The sequence below is a fragment of the Rhinoderma darwinii genome, chromosome 5 (genome assembly GCF_050947455.1).
Source record: "Rhinoderma darwinii isolate aRhiDar2 chromosome 5, aRhiDar2.hap1, whole genome shotgun sequence".
Taxonomy (NCBI): Eukaryota; Metazoa; Chordata; class Amphibia; order Anura; family Rhinodermatidae; genus Rhinoderma; species Rhinoderma darwinii.
Genome location: NC_134691.1, coordinates 278,871,237 through 278,891,530, shown reverse-complemented (window position 1 = coordinate 278,891,530; position 20,294 = coordinate 278,871,237). Strand labels below are relative to the sequence as shown.

The following is a 20,294-nucleotide window of genomic DNA, read 5'->3' as shown; positions in this document are numbered from 1 at the left end:
ATTATTTGTGGGGTGGAATTGGAAAAAAATTCAATTCTTCCATTATTTTTGGGGTTTTGTTTTTACGGCTTTCACTGTGCAGCAAAAACGACAACTTAACTACATTCTGTGGCTCAATACCATACCAAATTTATATAGTGTTTTTTTTATACTTTACAACTATTACAAAGAAAGAACGATTGGTTAAAAAAAAAAAATGTTTCATGTCAGCACATTATGAGAGCCGTAACTTTATTTTTCGGTAATTTATCGGTATGAGGACTTATTTTTTGCGGGACAAGCTGTCGTTTTTAGTGCTAATGTGACGGAAAAAAAAAACAACAATTATGGTTTAAAATACCAATTTTGATTATATTTTTCACATTGTATTTTTTTACACTCCTGAAAAATATATAAAACTTTTTTTTTTTTACACTTATTATTATATTAGTCCAGTGATGGTTAGTATATTGTCATTTTTACAGGCTCCTGCCAAGCCCTGCCGGAGGCAAGTCCCCCGGGCTGCCTTGACAGCCATCGGTGCCCTGCGACTGCGTTGCTGGGGGGGTGTGTGATGGGCTGTCGTAGGGGGCCGCCCCGTCCTTCTAACAGTTTTTAAATGCCGCGGTCGCTATTGACCGCGGCATGACTAAACGGCCAGGAGCAGAGCGATCTCTGTTACTGGCCGTTAGAGCAGCATGTCAGATGCAATACACAGCTGACTCCCCCAGCATATGGAACAAACTCAGCACGTGAGCCTAAGCCTGTGCAATAAATAAAAAATTAGAAACCGAAATTCAGCGCAATTAAATTAACGTAATTTTGCAAATTTCAGTTTGATCAATTATATTTTCCCGCTTTAAACTGTATCTGCATCTTCAAGACACAGACACAGTGGAATTCAATGGTAGAGCAGGGGACCGTAATGTCGTGAGGTAGTGACGTCATCACGCCTGCCTGCGCCGAGCTGCACAGACCAGGGGAATCTCCTCCACTCATCGTTGGAATGGGGTTAGGCACTATTTGGGATGTGGGGAAAGCTATATGAGCTTTATACTGTGTGGGGGGCAGTTATTGGGGGCATTATATTGTGTGGGGGCAGCTATGGGGCATATTATATACAGTAGTATACAGCAGGTTCAGGGGATATATATTAATTCAATGGTGTAGCATGCAAATAGGGAGTGTAGCATGCAAATAGGGGGCGTGGCATGCAAAAAGGGGTGTGGTCTAAATAATGGTTTATTAATCGTAATCGAGGTTAATGTTCTATTAATACATTTTGATTTAGGTCATAATCATCCAAGACGTACAGTTTCGTCATGTAAGAGGGAATGGGTAAAACTGGGTAGGCCTCATCACAACGCAATGCCAACAGCCTAGCTTTCCTAAATGATAAAATCTCTAGGGAAAATAATGGCCTTACGCTAACGGATGTCTATCGAAAGGTCACGGCCACGAACAGTGTCCTGCGGTGGGATTTGTCCTACCCTTATGCCCTAAAACGAGGGATACCCAAGGGACAATACCTCCGCCCCAGGAGGAATTGTTAGAAAAGCAATACGTTTATCACACAGTCAAAGGATATGGGAAACTGGCTTTGTGAAAGGGGCTATATGGATAGAGTGCCGAGAGAGGAATTAACGCCATGAAGACCAATCATGGTGACCTCCTAGTCCCAATAAAGGTATAACTAACTGAGAACACAATAAGAGTTATACGGACATTACGATAGAACATACACACAGGTGAAAAAAATATATATATATTGGGTCATCTTGACTGAGAATGAGGAGCTCAAGAAAATACTAGAAATAGACCACAGATTAACTTCCGGAAGAAAAGAAGCCTGAAAGATAATCCGGTACAAGCCATTTTACAACTGAACCACAAAAAGACAGGAGAGCCCAAAGAACGTTCAGATGTGGCAAATGTGTGTCGTGTAACTAACAGTGTGTCAGAAACCTTCACTAGTACAACCACTGGTGTTTTGTCCCAAAGGACTATGTGGGCAAAATAAAGCTAGAGTTCTGATGACATATTCGGGACCATTACAACGAAATAACAGAGATACCCCCATTGCTAGACATGAATGTTCAGTTCATGGAGGCAACCTACAATTGATTTGCTTTCTAGGACCACAATTAGTGGAGATAAACCCCTAGAGGGGGTAACTAGGATAAACCGTTATTACAAATCGAACGCAGATACATTGGATGAGATCAGCAGCACCACAAAGTCTCAATGAAAATAAGATCCACGCATGCTTTCTTTGAATGGTTACCCCCATACAAACTCACCTCCTCTAACAGTGGGGCACATGTGAATCATGATAAGAATCCCCAGGGGATGTAAATATAAGCGAGCTACTGTATACATTCGACACTGTAAGACACACCAAACAATAGCATTTTTCCACATGTACAACATAAAACAATCCCAAAAGATAAGAGCAGATCCCTGGGATGAAGATACTCAGCTATTACATGCGTGTGGGTGCTAGACTGAAAATGATGCCCAAAAAGTAGTAAAAATACAAAAAGCGTGTGGCAAATACACCTAATGCCTGATCTACCGTATCCATGAACAATACATAGTGCCTGATACAGAAGTCATACTAGCATTTAAATACTAGCGCCTTACACAAAGGTGAAATTAATATAAAACTAGGCGAACGATAAATAAACAATCTTGTTGGCAACATGACGTCCAAGGGAAACACACACAGATTAGTCATGGCCAAGCGCATTAAAAAAACAAAACTTGCAGTAGTTTTGAGCGATATAGGGGAGGGAGAGGGCTCTAGTAGATCCAAAAATGCCGGGTTTATCATAAAGTATCCTGTAATGCCGCTGCCCTGAATGTCTCCCTGACGAGCGGGGTTAAGCCTGGTGAAATGCGTAGGAAAGAGCTAATAGCGCTAAACAAGAAGGGGGAGTTCGGTTCCAGTGGTATTTGGGGAGTTCGGTTCCGGTGGTATTTGGGTCGTTATTTTCAAAACGGGCTCCCACGAATGCTCTGAGAACTTTAAGTAAGAGACAGTGAGGCAGAACTGCAATATCTACAAGAGCAAAAATAATTCCATCATTTGAAAAAAGATCCACAGACCCAAGCTTTAACCCAGACAATCCCCATCTGCAAGTATACAAGAATTTTGTTATCCGCATATATATTTTATCAAGAGCACAATATGATTGACATATGTCTTTTTTTCAACTGTACTATGTACCAAAAGCAACGTTTTATTACTTAGTCCTTCTCCGTGAAACTGAAGTTGAAAACGTCTTGCATTTAATGGTTACCAAAATGCGTGTGTGAAAGACTATGCAAAACCATTTATAGAAGGATTACCTATTGTGATCTTTCCTTGGATCTTCTCAAGGATAAACCTGGCTTGATTGTTAAGTCTTGCAGCCTCGGCTCCCAATATCCCCATCAGCCACTCTTTGCGGAGATCATAGTAATGTAGTCTTAAATCAAAAAATTCCTTCAGAATATCTTGAACAGTTTCATATTTTTTAAGACAGCCCATGTGATCAAACAATACCTAAGAGAATGAGGGGAAAAAAAAGGTAAATATTGGTGCGATCATAATAGTGTAATGGCTTCTATTTATGAAAGAGCCATTACAGCTATGCTGGATGCATTTCTGAACAGATACCTGCAAATCTTGACAGACTCCATTGAATTTTGGTCCATCAGTTTCCAGTATTGTTGACAGCAAGAACAGCGAAACAGACTGTTCTGATCTTGTTGTCCAAAAAATACAGGAAAGTTTGACGAAAACCAATAACGACAATGTGAACAGAGCCCAAGTCAAAGAAATAAGCCTTTACAGTAACACCATATATTAAACTATATCATAACATTAATATTTAATAATAGACTTAGGAAGAGCTAATACAATAGTTCTATACTAATAGGGAAAAGAAAAAAACACGGCAAAGAAAAGAAACCAAACCACCGGCTCCTAAATTCCTCAAATCCGAGTAGTGCTTTGTGTCATCACTTCCTGCGCATGATTGATATGGAGAATTGCAGAGCAAGATACTAGATAGAAACAACGTACCATAGAATTGCAGGTAAGAGAGGTCTGAAGTTTGAAGACTTTGTGCAAGCCGGCAGCTTCTGCTTGAGCCAGTTTTTCCTCGGTCATTTTCACAACAAATTTCACAGTTGTATCAGTGTGGTACTCCTTGTAATCGGATATCAGAGCTGGTGTTTTCTCCGTGCCATTAAGCATAGGCTCCAAAACCTGCTCCTTGTAAACCTATTGACATATGATACATTATAAATATGCACGCTCTCGTCGACCCAGCATGTCCATGCATCACATGGTCGGTCATTAAAGAGTGACCACTTTAAATCAAACTTTTGATATGTCAGAGACATATCCGAAGTTTGGATCTGTTGAGGTCTGGGTGCTGAGACCCCCACCATCGTTAAAATAAAGGTGTAGAAGTGCTCAGCTGAGTGGTATGCACTTTCAGCGGTGATCGGCACTCTTCGTTAGGCTGAAGATGGATCACATAGAATTTCTGTGTCAGCAGTCTTCAGCCTAAGGCCGGATTCACACGAGCGTGTTCGGTCCGTGATCTACAGTCCGTATGTCGGCCGCATTTCCCGGACCGAACACACTGCAGGGAGCCGGGCTCCTAGCATCATAGTTATCTATGACACTAGGAGTCCCTGCCTCTCCGCGGAACTACTGTCCCTTATTGAAAACATGATTACAGTACGGGACAGTTGTCCCGCAGCGAGGCAGTGACTCCTGGAATCATAGATAACTATGTTGCTAGGAGCCCGGTTCCCTGCAGTGTGTTAGTTCCGGGAAATACCACCAACATACGGAAAGTATATCACGGACCAAACACGCTCGTGTGTGAGGCTCTTAACAGGGAGCGCCGATCACAGCCATAGATGCAGGGTGCTCAGCTAAAGTCTTTAACTTTGTTTCAATGACTGAGCGTCTCAGCAGCCAGACCGCTGGTCGTATCATTTTAAAAAACGAAAAAATTATCGTTGTCGTCAGCACATCTCCCTGTGTAAACAGGGAGACGCGCTGCCGACATGATGATAACGGATGGGGACGAGCGATTAGAGTAACGACAGCTCGTCCCCATACATAGCTCTATGTGACTGGAGCAAATAAGTGCCGATCAACGATGTCTCCTCGATCGGTGCTTGCTGCACCGGCCTATTGTCGGCCGATTGCCAAGGCAGGGAATATAAGTGGCCAGACAGCTTATCACCGGGTTTGGAGAATCCGGACCCTCCACTATCAGTTATAAGCTCTGTACTAGAAAGTAGTTGTGTTGAGGGAGTCAAACACTTAAGGCCCTTTTACACCGGTCGACACAGCGAGCGCCAATTAACGAGACATCGTTGATCGGCGCACGCTTATTCCTGTCACACGGAGCTATGGATGGGGACAAGTGGTCGTTACTCCGATTGCTCGTCCCCACCCATTATCATCATGTCAGCAGCGCGTCTCTCTGTTTACACAGAGAGATGTGCTGCCGACAACTATAATCTTACTTTTTTTAAACTATACGACCAGCAGATGATCGAGCGTTTACACAGGGCAATTATCAGCAACAAGCGTTATATTAACGCTTGTCTGTCTGATAATTGTCCTGTGTAAAACCCCCTTTAAACTGCCAAAGACGCATGTAATAAATCAGGACTCTAAACGCTCACTACACTTAGAATGTAAGGGTGTGATATCTTAGATCGTCATATTATAGTTAAGCCCAGAATCTTAGCTTTCAAATATCCACGTTGGAGTTGTAATTGTAGTAGGGGTCTCTGTAAGGGAGGGGGCAAGTGGTAGCACGATGAAAGATCACAGCCTGTTACCGACATCTGTATAGTTTCTTCATGTGATCACCCCCCTTTACCTATAAGAGACAATATATGCTTTATGTCACATTAAGGGGAGCCTTTGTTTTCCTATCATAGGGGTGAGAAGATTGCCCATCTCATCAAACCATGAGCCTAATCAGTCACTCTGTTTACCAGCATCGGAATCAGATTTTTGGTCTCTATTTCTGGTGAATGTGTAAATATATATGCATGTAGACCTTGGCATGTATGAACTCTGCACATACTAAACTGTTATTTTTTGGAAACGTTGTTCGTCTCAGGCTCTACTTCCAAGTCTGGCTTTAAAGGGGATTTCCCGCGAGGGACATTTATGACATATCCAGAGGAAAGATCATAAATGTCAGATAAATGCGGGTCCCACCTCTGGGACCCGCAGCTATCTCTGGAATGGGGCCTCTACACCCGATTCCACCTCTTTGTATTCCAGCTGATTTCTGACCATGAAGGGGAAAACAGTGTAGCTGAACTATGCGGTTTCCATAAGCCCCATAGAACTGAATGGTAGTCATGGAAACAGCGTAGCTCGCATGCTACGCTGCTTCCATAACTGCCATTCACTACTATGGGAGTTACGGAAACCGCATAACTCAGCGAGTTACGTTGTTTCTGTAACTCCTGACCATGTAATCAGGAAGTGGCCGGGAGTCAGCGTGAGCACAAAAAGCTAGAACGGGGTTTAGGGGTCATCTATCTGACATTTATGACATATCCCGTGGATGTCATAAATGTCCCTCGTGCGAAAACCCCTTTAAGCTGCAATTTTTTTTATGCATTCTTTACACAACGTTACACTTTAATTTGAAATTGCATGAAGGCGACCATGAGTATAATGTGCAGTGTCATTTTTGTTATGGGTGTCTACTTTCATAAAATATATATAAGTATGGGGTATAATATAATTTTTTTAACAGTATTTATGGTTTCTTTTTGTATGTTAAAAGCGTGACATTTTCATGGCAAGAAGCAACTCATTAGCTATTCAATCTAACAAAAAAAAAAAAAAAGACAGACCATAACAGAACTTTTATACATAAGCATGTCCACTAACCTGAGTCCACGTTCTGACTGGGAGCTCTGTAATTTCAATAGTATTCCGGTCAAGAACATAGATCTCCCCACTCACGGCATACTGGTTTTGACCCAGTTCCTGAATCAGACCTTTGAAGTTCTTGTAGTTCGGAAGCTGCAATAGGCACAAAAAAATACTAAAATAAAAATTAGACACCAAAACAAAGAGAAACATGCAGAGAGTGCTTTCCAGAAAGAAAAAGCATCGCTTCCAGACACCCGACTTGTGCAGGGAACTGCAGCACAGCCAAAATCACTTGAATGAAGCTGCGCTGCCGTTCCCTGCACAACGGGTGGCCGGGAGCACTGCCGTGCAGGGAAAAAAGACCAAACTATATGCCATAACATTTTGTAACGTGAAAACTCCTTTCAAAAGTGTTCCTAAAATGAATGCCAAATCTATGACTCAATCTGAAACATAAATCTAGTGTTATTTATTGCATTGCCGTGGGATGGAAACAACAATGTGCGAATAAGTACTAGAGTAATAAAAGGTTACTAGAAAGACGAGGCCTAGGGAAATGGGTGTTAACGAAAAGACACAATTGCCCCTTGATCATTTCAATCATTGACCGTGCATTTCACGACGACATGTCTGAAATCCTAGGACATAATTTAGGTGTGTTTGTATCTTGTTATTGGTGACACTGGCTAGCAAATGAAATTGAAGTGTACATACTTACCATGGGGAATGGATCTAAGCCATCTAACATTCTCTTGACATTGTTCACAATTTCTCTTGTGTCATAATTTGGTAGTTTGCATGCCCATCCAGTGCCAATACCCTCAGCACCATTCACCAAAACTATAGGAATAATAGGCATGTACCACTCTGGCTCCACTCTCTGGTTGTCATCATATAGGAACTTAAGAAGACTGTCATCCACATTTGGAAATAGTAGTCGCGCCAGTGGGCTACAGAGTGATGAAGCAGAGGTTACACACTTGTATCTGGAGTCTGAAAGCTCACAATAATACAGAAGTTATTTAGATTAGCAAATTGTAACTCACCTTAACATGGTGAAAATATAACGAGGGCTGGCAGCATCTTTGCCACCATGCAACCTTGTGCCAAACTGACCAATGGGCTGCAGTACGCTCACATTGTTACTTCCTACAAAATTCTGTGCTAGATTCACAATGGTCATCATCAGGGCTTGCTATAAAAAGGAAAAAAGTTATAACCCAGGGATATTTCAGAATTGGAGTCAGCGCACTATGTCAAAATGATATATGGCACTTACCTCCCCATGATGATAAGCAGACATTTCAGCAACAGAACCAGCTAGCTGGGCAACTTTGACTTCACGCTTATCATTTCTTTTAAAACATGTAAACAACACTTTTCTTTGTCCAGGTTTAAGGCCTAGTCAATTGAAAAAAATAAATAAAATGGTTTACTGAGTAAATGCAAAGTAGATTGTGTAATGACTCATTTACCAAAGAAACGATAAACCGGTGACTATTGCACCTGACAGAAGGGAATAGAGGGGGTTTTACACTGGGCGATTATAGTGCAGACAAGAGTTCATAGAACGCTCGTTGCAGATAATTGCCCTGTCTAGACAGGGCAGCGATCAGCAGATTTACGAGCAAATGCTCGATCATCTGCTGGTTGTAGTTTTAAAAAAACGTTAAGATTATCGTTGTCGGCAGCACATCTCTCAGTGTAAACAGGGAGACGCGCTGCCGACATGATAATGGGTGGGGACGAGCTATCGGAGTAACGTCCGCTCGTCCCCATCCATAGCTCCGTGTGACAGGAGCAAATGAGAGCCGATCAACGAGGTCTCGTTGATTGGCGCTCACTGCAACTGACCAGATTATCGGCCGGTGTAATAGGGCCTTAAATTAAAAAAAGTGGAAAGCAAAAATGTTCCCGCTATTAGACACACAGATTAGAAGGCTGAAAAAAAAAAAAAAAATAGGTTCCTACTATATGTGTCATGGCTATACTATCCGTTAATATGCCAATACATCACTGCTACCTATTGTAAATCTCTGTGAGTCCGGAAAATCCTGAAAAAGAATCAGTCCTAAATACAGACTAGTGTTGGGTAGCATGTAAAATCTGACCCTTCAATGAGCAGATAAAATCGTAGGTTCTGTACAAAGAACCCAGAAACTCATAGCCTCTTCCTTTATTGCCCCTATCAGGGCCTTGCAGTCACGCAGCAAATAACTGCCCATTCCTTTATTACTCCACTAAAAAGAACATTCCCAGCGCACATCCCCGGAGTTTAACCCCTTCCCCCTGCTTGCATTCTGGGCCCTAATGTCCAAGCCATTTTTTACATTTTTACATTGTCACATTCAAAGAGCTGTAACTTTTTTATTTTTGCGTCGGCATGGCTGTATAAGGTCTTGTTTTTTGCGGGACGACTTGCAGTTTTTATTGGTACCATTTGAGAGTAGATGCGACTTTTTGATCACTTTTTATCACATTTTTTTAAAGTCAGGATTAACAGAAAACAGCAATTTTTCCATTGTTTTTTATTTTATTTTTTACGGCGTTCACAGTGCGGGTTAAATAATGTAACAGCTTTATAGTCGGGGTCGTTACGGATGCGGCGATACCAAATATGTGTAACTTTTTTGCTTTATTGTATTTTTTTTTAATAGTAAAGCATTTTGTAAGGGGAAAAGCTGGGTTTTTCATTTTTTTTTTTTCACTTTTTTTTTAAATTAACTTTATTAAACTTTTTTTACTTTTTTACTAGTCCCACTAGGGGACTTCACTATCCTCCGATCGCTATTATAATACACTGCAATACTTTTGTATTGCAGTGTATTACTGCCTGTCCGTTTAAAACGGACAGGCATCTGCTAGGTCATGCCTGCGGCATGATCTAGCAGGCATTCGCTCCAGGCAGACCTGGGGGGCTTTATTAGACCCCCGGCTGCCATAGAAGACACAGACACTCGGCGATTTTATCGCCGGGTGTCAGTGAGATGAGAGGGAGCTCCCTCCCTCTCTCCAAAACAATTCAGATGCGGTGCTCGCTATTGTGCACCGCATCAGAAGGGTTAAACGGGTGAGATCGATACTAATATCGATCTCACCCAGCAGAGCAGGGACGCCCCCAGCCCTCAGCTGCCTCTGGCAGCTGAGAGCAGGGAGATTTCACGGCTCCCTGCTCTGTTTACTTTATTCTACAGCAGCGACGTAGAATAGCGGCGCTCTAGAATAAAGCCCACTAATGACAGCCGTAAAAAGACGTATCGGCGGTCATTAAGGGGTTAACTATCCTGCATCTAGGCCTGGTACAGCTCCTCTAACCACTGTATGCCTTTGGACTGTAAATATATAAAATGCACCAAAAAAAATATATAGAATTCGTTCTTACCGGTAATTCAATTTCTAGAAACCCTCCATGGCCGCACCACAGGAGGACGACTCGACGCACTAATAAGGACAGGAAACAGAGGTTAAAAGCCCCTCCCCATCCGGACTCCATCAGTGTTCTACAAATAACTATTAATCATTAAATACACCAGAAGTAAAATAAGAACAGGGAGGGAAATAATCGTCCTGTCATGGAGGAATCCTAGAAACCGAATTACCAGTAAGAACTAATTCTATTTTCTTCAGTCATCCTCCATGACAGCACCACAGGGGAGTACCAAATAACACCCTTTAGGGAGGGACAACAGCACGAGGTACTTTTCGCCCAAAGGGGAGATCTTTCACCGAGATGTTCTGCTGAGTAGACCAGGTAGCAGCTCTGCAAATCTGCTCAATAGTAGTGCATTAGCACTTTTAGCCCAGGTGACCGACATGGCTCTGGTGGAATGGTCTCTAAATTTCTCCGTAAGGAAATAATCCCGGGATTGAGTATGTTTCACAAACTGTTTTCTTAATCAAATTGGAAAACTTATTTATTCTGTCCTTTTACACCCATAAATTGAACAAAGAGATAGTGATCTTCACTGCAGGTTCTACAGGACTGATTTGTGGACATCCAGCACATAAAATTCTTCTACCGTTGGTTTGAATTTTGGCAAAATAAAGGTAATATGTCTTGGGACATGTGGAATTCGGAGACCACATTGAGTGAGAAAGATGGATCCAGTTAAAACATGATTCTATCATCTAACCCTCTCGTGGATCTCACCAACCCTTCTAGCTGACGTGATTGCAACAAGACAGACTTTTTTTCAACACAATCTATTGATGTCAGAGCCACACAAAAGGTTCAAACAGGCATGAAAGACCTTTAAAGAGGCTCTGTCACCACATTATAAGTGTCCTATCTCCTACATAAGGAGATCGGCGCTGTAATGTAGGTGACAGTAATGCTTTTTATTTAAAAAAACGATCTTTTTTCACAAAGTTAGGAGCGATTTAAGTTTATGCTAATGAGCTTTCTTAATGCCCAAGTGGGCGTACTTTTACTTTCGACCAAGTGGGCGTTGTACAGAGGAGTGCATGACGCTGACCAATCGGCATCATGCACTCCTCTCCATTCATTTACACTGCACTAGCAATATAGATATATCGCTATGTGCAGCCTCATACACAAACCCTAACATTACTACAGTGTCCTGATAATGAATACAAATGAAATCCAGCCTGGACGTCATGTGTACTCAGAATCCTGACACTTCTGAATCTTTTTTGTGAGATTCCAGCAACGGATACGAAATCTCGAGAGATCTCGGAGCTAAACGAGATTTGGTTTCACTTGCCGGAATCTCACAAAAAAAAGATTCAGAAGTGTCAGGATTCTGAGTACACATGACGTCCAGGCTGGATTTCATGTGTATTCATTATCAGGACACTGTAGTAATGTTAGGGCTTGTGTATGTAGCTGCACATAGTGATATCTATATCGCTAGTGCAGTGTAAATGAATGGAGAGGAGTGCATGATGCCGATTGGTCAGCGTCATACACTCCTCTGTACAACGCCCACTTGGTCGAAAGTAAAAGTACGCCCACTTGGGCATTAAGAAAGCTCATTAGCATAAACTTAAATCGCTCCTAACTTTGTGAAAAAAGATCGTTTTTTTAAATAAAAAGCATTACTGTCACCTACATTACAGCGCCCATCTCCTTATATAGGAGACAGGACACTTATAATGTGGTGACAGAGTCTCTTTAAGAGCAATGTTGAGATTCCAGGAAGGAAGAAAATTTGATACTTTAGGAGAAAGTCTGCTTGCTGCATTCGTGAAGGGCTTGATCCACCTGTGGTTTACCCAGTCTTGGTCAAAGGGGGAACTTAATGCTGAGATTTGTACTTTTAATCTACTTGGGGTGTCTGTCTTTTCTGCAAACCCGCTAGTAGAAAGCCTAACATTTTTGATAGGTCAGGAAGAAGGGGCTCAGGAGGATTAAGATTATACCATGAAACAAAAGTCTTCCATATTCTGGAGCATATAGTATTTGTAACATTGGAGTGTCTGGATAATTGCATCAGAGAGACCTCTTGCCTTCAGGATGGACGTTTGAGAAACCATACTACAAGGTGAAGATTTTGAGGGCTTGGATAACAAACGGAACCCTGATGTAGTAGGTCTTGAGAAAAATCGGTAGAAGTAGAGGATCGTGCAGTTTTAGGTTATTTAGAAGACCAAACTAACTTCTTCTGGGCCATAAAGGTGCCCATTTTGGCTCATTCCTACTGACAGAACTGGTGTAGTGGAGTTTGCTTTTGCAGTTCTCCACATAAATTATCTATGGGATTGAGATCAGGGCTTTGTGATGGCCACTCCATTACCTTTCACTTTGTTGTCTTTAAGCCATTTTGGTTATGTCCTTTTGGAAGACCCTTTTGCACCCAAGCTTTAAAGGGGTTTTCCCATAATCAATATTTATCACCTATCCACAGGATAGGTGATAAATATCTGATCAGTGGGGGTCTGACCGCTGGGACCCCCACCAATCCCAACAACGGGCTCACCTAGCTGTCCCACTGCGTCCCATATGAATGGAGTGGTACTGCCCATGCACCACCATCATTCCACTTACTTTCTATTGTGAAGTGCGCAAGTCCATCCTGCACAAAAGCACCCACACAGCATGACGCTGCCACTCTTGTGCTTCACGGTTGGGACGGTGTTTTGGCTTGCAAGCCTCCACCTTTTTCCTCCATACAGAATGATTGTCATTACGGTCAAACCGTTTCGTTTTTGTATTATTAAACCAGAGAACATTTCCACAAAAAGTTAAATCTTTTGTCCCCAAGTGCAGTTGCAAACTTTTATGGCAATTTTAGAACGGTTGCTTCTTTCTTACGGAGCTGTCTTTCAGGTGACGTCGATATAGGATATGTTTTACTGTTGATATTGATACTTCTGTACCGGTTTCCTCCAGCACCTTCACAAGGTCGTTTGCTGTTCTTGCATAGGTTTGTATTTTTCGCACCGAATTGCATTAATCTCCAGGAGACAGAACAGTTGCGTTCCTGAACGGTATGATGTTCATCTGGTTCCATGGCGTTTAAGCTTGCATATTATTATTTGAACAGATGAACATAGTACTGCAAGGCATTTGGAAATTGATCCCAAGTATGTAACAGACTTGTGGAGGTCCACAATTCTTTTTTTGATGTCTTAGTGAATTTATTATAATTTTCCCATGATGTCAAGGCAAAGAGGCAAGTAGGCCTTAAACTACTGCCACAAGTAAACCTCCAATTAGGCTAATTAGCATAATTTAAGTTATCAGAAGCTTTTAAAGCCATGACCGTTTCCTGGAATTTTCCTAGCTATTTAAAAGGGGTTGTCCCAGTATTAAAAAAAAAATTATCACCTATACATAGGATAGGTAATAATTTTCTGATCGCTTCGGGCCCCACCGATCATGAGAACAGGTGTCCCGAACCACTTGTCCCTCCTCACATCTTGACCGCAGTAAAGACGACATTGCTTGGAGTGGCGGTCGAGCACGCGTGCTACCGCTCCATTCAACGTCAATGGGAACGACGGAAAAAAGCAGAGTACAGCGCTAGGCTGTTTCCATAATTCTCAGACATTGACTGAGGCGCATGCTCGCCCGCCGCTCCATTTAAGCTCCTCCTTACTGTTGGGGTGCAGTGAGATCAGGGGGTTCGGGAACCCTGTTCTCATGGTCGGTGGGACTACCAGGGGTGGGGTCCCCAGCAATCAAAAAATTAGGCATTCATTTTTGAATCTGGGACAACCCCTTTAAAAAAAAAGCACAGACAACTTGGTGTATGTATGAGTCACTGGGAATTGATAAAAAAATAAAATAAAAACTGAAATAGATCATGGTCTCTAGCATTATTTCACATCCTCGAAATATGATAGTGCTCGTAACTGACCTAAGAGAGAAAATGTGTACAAGGATTAAAGGTAAGGAATTGTAAAAAATGTTTTATATGAATGTGGCTAAGGTGCATGTAAACGTACAACTTCAACTGTAGTTCCTTTTGGAGAATAGGGGTATAAAGGTTTGTGACATACTAGAGGAGGGTAAGAAGAAAATTCTATTTTATTCCAGTCTTGCTCTTAGAATACACGTGTTTGAAGTGTTTTCCCCCTCCTTGTGAAAACCCAAGATCCTTACTCCCACCTTGTCGCCTTCAAATTAGATGGTATAGTTTTGATTTTGGGACTCCTATTTCCAGACCACATCTTAAGTCTAAGGGCTCTTCTCGCAGTATTGAAAAGGACCACGACACAGTCTGCAACTTGGAAAGATTCTGCTGAGGCATCAGCCAGGGGTCCTGTAGCTTGCTGTAGAAGAGGGAGATAGGATATAATTTCTTCTCGAGGCTTGATCTCTCAAATGGCTTGCTCAACCCACAAAAACATAGATCTTGTCACACAGGTAGAGTCTACATTTGTATTTAGAAGGGCTGAGGAAGTTTCTCTGGATTTCTTAGGCCTCATGCACACGACCGTAAAAACTCCCGTTATTACGGGTCGTAATCACGACCCGTAATAACGGGCTCATAGACTTCTATTGGCGACGGGTGCCTTTCCGTTTTCTCACGGGAAGGTGCCCGTGCCGTTGAAAAAGATAGAACATGTCCTATTTCAGGCCGTAATAACGGCACGGACAGTCCATAGAAGTCTATGGAGCTCTCGTAATAACGGGTGGCTACATGTGTGCACCCGTCATTACGGCAGCGTTGCTAAGCGACGTCAGTAAATAGTCACTGTCCAGGGAGCTGAAAGAGTTAACTGATCGGCAGTAACTCTTTCAGCACCCTGGACAGTGACTACCGATCAGTATAAACCTGTAAAAAATAAAAATAAAAGACGTTCATACTTACCGACAACTTCCTGCTTCCTCCAGTCCGGTCTCCCGCCCGTTGCCTTGGTGACGCGTCCCTCTCGACATCCGGCCCGACGTCCTGGATGACTTTTCAGGCCATGTGACCGCTGCAGCCAATCACAGGTCAATCACAGGCTGCAGCGGTCACATGGACTGCTGTGTCATCCAGGGATGTCGGGCTGGATGTGAAGAGAGGGACGCGTCACCAAGACAACGGCCGGGTAAGTATGAATTTCTTTAACTTTTATTACAGAAAAGGCTGTCCCTTCTCTCTATTCTGCACTGATAGAGAGAAGGGGCTGCCGATTAGTGCAGTGCTATTTTGCCGCCAAAAACATGCTCGTAAATACGGGTGGAATACGTGTGACACCGGACCCATATTTACGGGCACGGGTTCGTAAATACTGGTGCAAAACGGGTGGAATACGTGTGACACCGGACCCGTATTTACGCCAGTATTTACGGGTGGGAAAAAATACGGTCGTGTGCATGAGGCCTTATGTAAACTATCCACTCTCCGATCCATAGGATCTTTAAGCGGTAAAGAATAAAGGGGAGATTCGTTTTCTTGCCCCTTTAGCATCTAATTTCAGAATTTCTTAACAAAATTTAATCTTGACTTCATAAAAGGTAAATTAATGGTGCTTCTTATAGTCTGCAATAACATCCATACATTCAGAGGAAACATTATTTCCTGTTGTCTTTTTCTACTGCCATTGATGAAACTTCACCCGCTTCCGGTTTTTCTTCTGCAATGGAAAATTGGTAACTATTGGAATCCGAGTCAGAATTTTCCTCTAATACAACTTTTCTGTTCTTCGTAAAAGGAGTAGATACCGTGGGGGATTTAGCTTTGGAAAAAGGAGGTCAATGAAGACTGAATTTCTTGACACGCCATCAGTTTGTCACTTATAGAGGGTTGTTCTCCTTGAAGAATCTTCTACAAGTTTGACAGATGGGTTTCTTATGTTTAGCAACTAACTACTTCGCACAGATGGCACATATGAACCTGTCTCCTAAGACTTCTAGGGGCATACTTGTCACCCTAATAAAAATTTACTGGGCTGGGATTCGCATTGCGCTCTGTAGACTCAGTGGCAACTTCTGCTTCATGGATAGTTAAAAAGGAGGAAGTAACTTCAGCCGTTGGGATTACGTGGCTTACTTGTCCAATCGGAGAGAATGATCCCTGTCCAAGAAAAGGGATTAAGGAGTTGTCTGCATCTGAAGCAAATGTCCTAGCTCCACTGGAAGAAGGCCTCTTATTTTCTCAGAGTACACCAGCAAGTTTACACAGGCTGCCGGACGAGCCGGATGTCCATGGTGCCGCGGGAAGATCACAAAATCCCCCCATGATAATTGAAATAAGCCATGGCAATACGGAACGCAGGAAGAAAACCGCAGAGTCTACCGGAAGTATGCCGCGGCTACGAAGCTACTGGAGAAGGCCCGCAGCACACCTCAGCCTCTTCGTAGACTTTCTAGCAGCACTCTGAGGAGAAAGGGAAGCCCTGATCAACCTCCGCTGCCCAGTAAGTAAAAATAAGTTTGAAGGCAAGGCCCTGTTACCGGTCACAGAGCCCTGCTGACAACCTTTCTGTATTGCCCCCAATAGAGACGGGAATACACCTGTGGAGTCAGAGTGGGGAGGGGCTTTTAACCTATCCCTGTTAGGACGTGGAGTCAATCTTCTGTGGTACGGTCATGGAGGATGACTGGAGAAATACAATAATTCAGTCCACGTTAAAAGGGCCATTAAACTGCTCCCAATATGGGCACAATATTTCAAATATGTAACAGCTGAATTATATGCAATTAATAAAACAACATTTTATTCATTTATTCAAAACACTTCAGTTTAGACAAAGAAAGTTTTCGTCCAAGTCTTATACTTACCATCAACCAGAGAAGGAATTGACCTTTCATTGTCAGAGTTAGAGAACAATATCAGCTCCTTGTTAATGAAGTCATTGAAACTTAAGTGCTTTGTGGCTGTACCATATAAAAATTGCTGGAAAAGACAATAAAAGTATTTAATGAGAAATTAAAGCAAGGACTTTTACAGTCCCCTATTTAATTCTTCTCCTTTATACACTACCTCTGGCAGGCCATGCAATCGCCGCTGCCGTCTGTCCTCCATGAAATTTGTGAGCCATTCTTTTCTGTCATCAATTTTTTTTTTGCTGAATGCCTGTAGGGTTCAGGTAATATAACAGAATAAAACACATTTTGTGAAATATGTGAGCGGGAAAAATTAAACACAGAAAAAGTAACAAGCGAATGTGGTCTACACATGTGTAATAAAACCCAAAAAGGAAACTCACTATTTGTCATGTCACTATAAAGAACATGGTAAGAAACTTACCAGCCATGTGGATGATGCTGAAGACTAGTTTTTGATGAAAATGTGTTTCTTGCACAAGTGACCCTATGTGAGTGGGCATTGTGACTAAAGCAAGCAGTCTTTTGCCACAGTGTTTACCTCATTCCAAAATTAAGCCTTTTTGCAAATAGTGGGTGCAAAAAGGGCACAATATTGCTTTGTATTCCGAATTATGTGCTTTGTACTTTTAACACTTTGGTGTAAAGCACAGAAGTAGGAAAACGATGAACACGTCATCAAACCGTACTAAAAGCAGCAATTGTTCATACAGAACATATAATACCCAATCATCAAAACGGACAATTGTATATATACTACTAACAAATGCACAGTAGCAAAAATTCATCATCAAATGGTTCTTACCAGAGTAATGGCAGCATCGTCCTCTGGGCCAGCATATCGGAAAATAATTCGATGCCGGTCCATGTCTGCAAAATACTCTTTGGCCTCCTTTGCAGTACTTGTACCCAAACCTGAATAATAAAGAATATTCTTTACATTTGTTTCTTTTTGAAAACATTACACACGAAACAGTATTTCCATGTGAATCATCTCTTAATTTTATCCCAATCATCATTAGCAGATACAGGGATTCAAACTGAATGGGGCCGGAACTGCATTCCCAGTCACAGCCGTGTCGGACGTGCACAGCGCTGTGCCTGTAAACTGATCGGCGGGGTGCCGATCTGATATTGATGGCCTATCCTAAGGATAGGCCATCAATAAAAAATGGCTGAACAACTCCTTTTAACTTCTGCACTACCCTAGACCACCAGGAAGTCTAAATTAGTCAGAAATCTCCTTTTCCGTATTTGGGGTACGTTCTATAGCCCTGTGTGTGTCTTACAGCCTGAACAAAATGTCACTACTTATGCTTTCAAAGCCATGGAATAAAGCAACTATAATTTAACTTGTAACCATTTAACTTGCCCTCATTCCTGCTGCACGAGTCAGGTCTCCTGATCTCCTCCGCAAATGGGAGAAGGAGTCCATTGACTCGTCCCTCAGGTTCATGGGGATCTTACTGGAGGAGGAAAAAATATTGTTGGCACGCAGTACAGCGGAATTGAAAGAGGGCATTGAATCAGTTAGGAGATTTTCAAACAATTCAGATTATGAGAGAAAAGAGATAGCACTCCAACAGGGTAGGGAAAAATTTACCGGACATATAAAGGAGAGAAAGCATTTCCAATATGTCCGAGATACCGCTGATTTTAAAGAAGGAAAAATCTTTGATTACAGTGTCAAAAATATGGGGGGGGGGTTTGAGATTGAGACCGAACAGTCCTCCTCAGAGCAAGATCAATCAGATTCCGATACTGCCCGAAATCCCAGTAGGAGAGCCAGGGGAAGTCAACACTTGGGAAGAACACAACTCGTAATTACCAAAGGGGCAGAGGTAGAGGAAAGGGTCCCAATAGGGACGTTTTTTTATCACGAAACCACCCCATCTCGGAATATCTACTAAGAGACAGGAGAGAGATGTAGTGTCTGGGAACTATGAGGATGATTTGCAGATCATCAACCTCTCATCGCGTATCCTAACGACCGAGGAGACTAGCGTTCTGAAGAAAGGTTTATCATTTGTGCCCACGAATAGATTCAACCTCTTTATGTGCGTCAAGGATTTGAATCTATTCGTGCGCAAATTGAAATGGAAGAAATTTTTCAAAACCCACGATAGGCGTGAATGCCTTGAACTGGGGATTTCTGAGGAGGATATGCCACATTTCAGAATACTCAATTATTGGAAGAAGGTCAGAGAAATGTGGGTGATGGTCCCTTCACAGATTTGAGGCAGCCTTCCACCAGAAATGCTCCTATTAATGATAATACCCAAATGGATGTATTTCTGGAGGTAGTGGTGGACCAGCTCAGGAAAATAGATTCTTCTAATACTATCAAATTAAATACCTCTAGAGATGAGATGGCAGGCTTACAGGCCCTTGAGCAGGATGACAGCATTGTCATTAAACCATCAGATAAAGGTGGCAATATTGTGGTGATGGATCGCAATCATTACAGTGATATGTGCCACCGTATTAAGTGACACAGCATGTTATAGAATTTTATCAAGTGATCCTATGCCAATTTTTGCAAACCAACTAAAAAGATTGGTAAATCAAGGCCGATCTCTCAATTTGGTGAGCACTAATGAACAACGCTTTATCTTGACCGATCATCCACAATATGCCACCTTTTACAGCCTGCCCAAGGTACACAAGGGCACATCTCCTCTTAAGGGTCGCCCCATTGTCTCTGGGGTTGATAACCTGACTCAGAATGCTAGTCTCTATATTGATCGGATCCTGAGTCCATTTGTATTGGCCCTCCCATCGTACGTCCGCGATACAATGGATGTACTCAGACGCCTAGAGGGCATCAAATGTGACCCTGGTGTACATCTGGCTTCACTGGATGTGGAGGCCCTCTACAGCTCTATACCCCATGCCACGGGATGTAGAGCTGTAGAGGATTTTTTGAAGGAAAGGGGAACACATTTCCAGGCCCACAATGAGTTTGTGGTTAGCCTCCTTCGTTTTGTTCTCGAGCAAAACTTCTTTCTGTTCGATGGCAAATTCTTCCACCAACTAAGGGGGGTAGCGATGGGGACCCCCTGTGCACCCTCCTATGCCAACTTATATCTGGGCTGGTGGGAGAAAATGATTGTGTTTGGGGAGGAGATGGATCGATGGACATCTATGATCATCCTCTGGCTAAGATTTATTGAT

General features: G+C 42.4%; 1 protein-coding gene across 2 annotated transcripts in view; it reads right to left on the bottom strand.

Annotated features, from left to right (window-relative positions):
- TOP2B (DNA topoisomerase II beta) overlaps positions 1-20,294 on the bottom strand; it is a 94,354-nt gene that overhangs the window by 15,436 nt on the left and 58,624 nt on the right. For both annotated transcript variants that reach the window (XM_075827188.1, XM_075827186.1), the window contains exons 16-24: positions 17,926-18,035; positions 17,278-17,370; positions 17,076-17,190; positions 8,178-8,299; positions 7,945-8,093; positions 7,617-7,848; positions 6,914-7,048; positions 4,049-4,249; positions 3,331-3,526 (exon numbers count right to left, since the gene is read on the bottom strand). In XM_075827188.1, the coding sequence (XP_075683303.1) occupies positions 3,331-3,526; positions 4,049-4,249; positions 6,914-7,048; positions 7,617-7,848; positions 7,945-8,093; positions 8,178-8,299; positions 17,076-17,190; positions 17,278-17,370; positions 17,926-18,035 (1,353 nt within the window). The remainder of the gene's footprint in view (positions 1-3,330; positions 3,527-4,048; positions 4,250-6,913; positions 7,049-7,616; positions 7,849-7,944; positions 8,094-8,177; positions 8,300-17,075; positions 17,191-17,277; positions 17,371-17,925; positions 18,036-20,294) is intronic.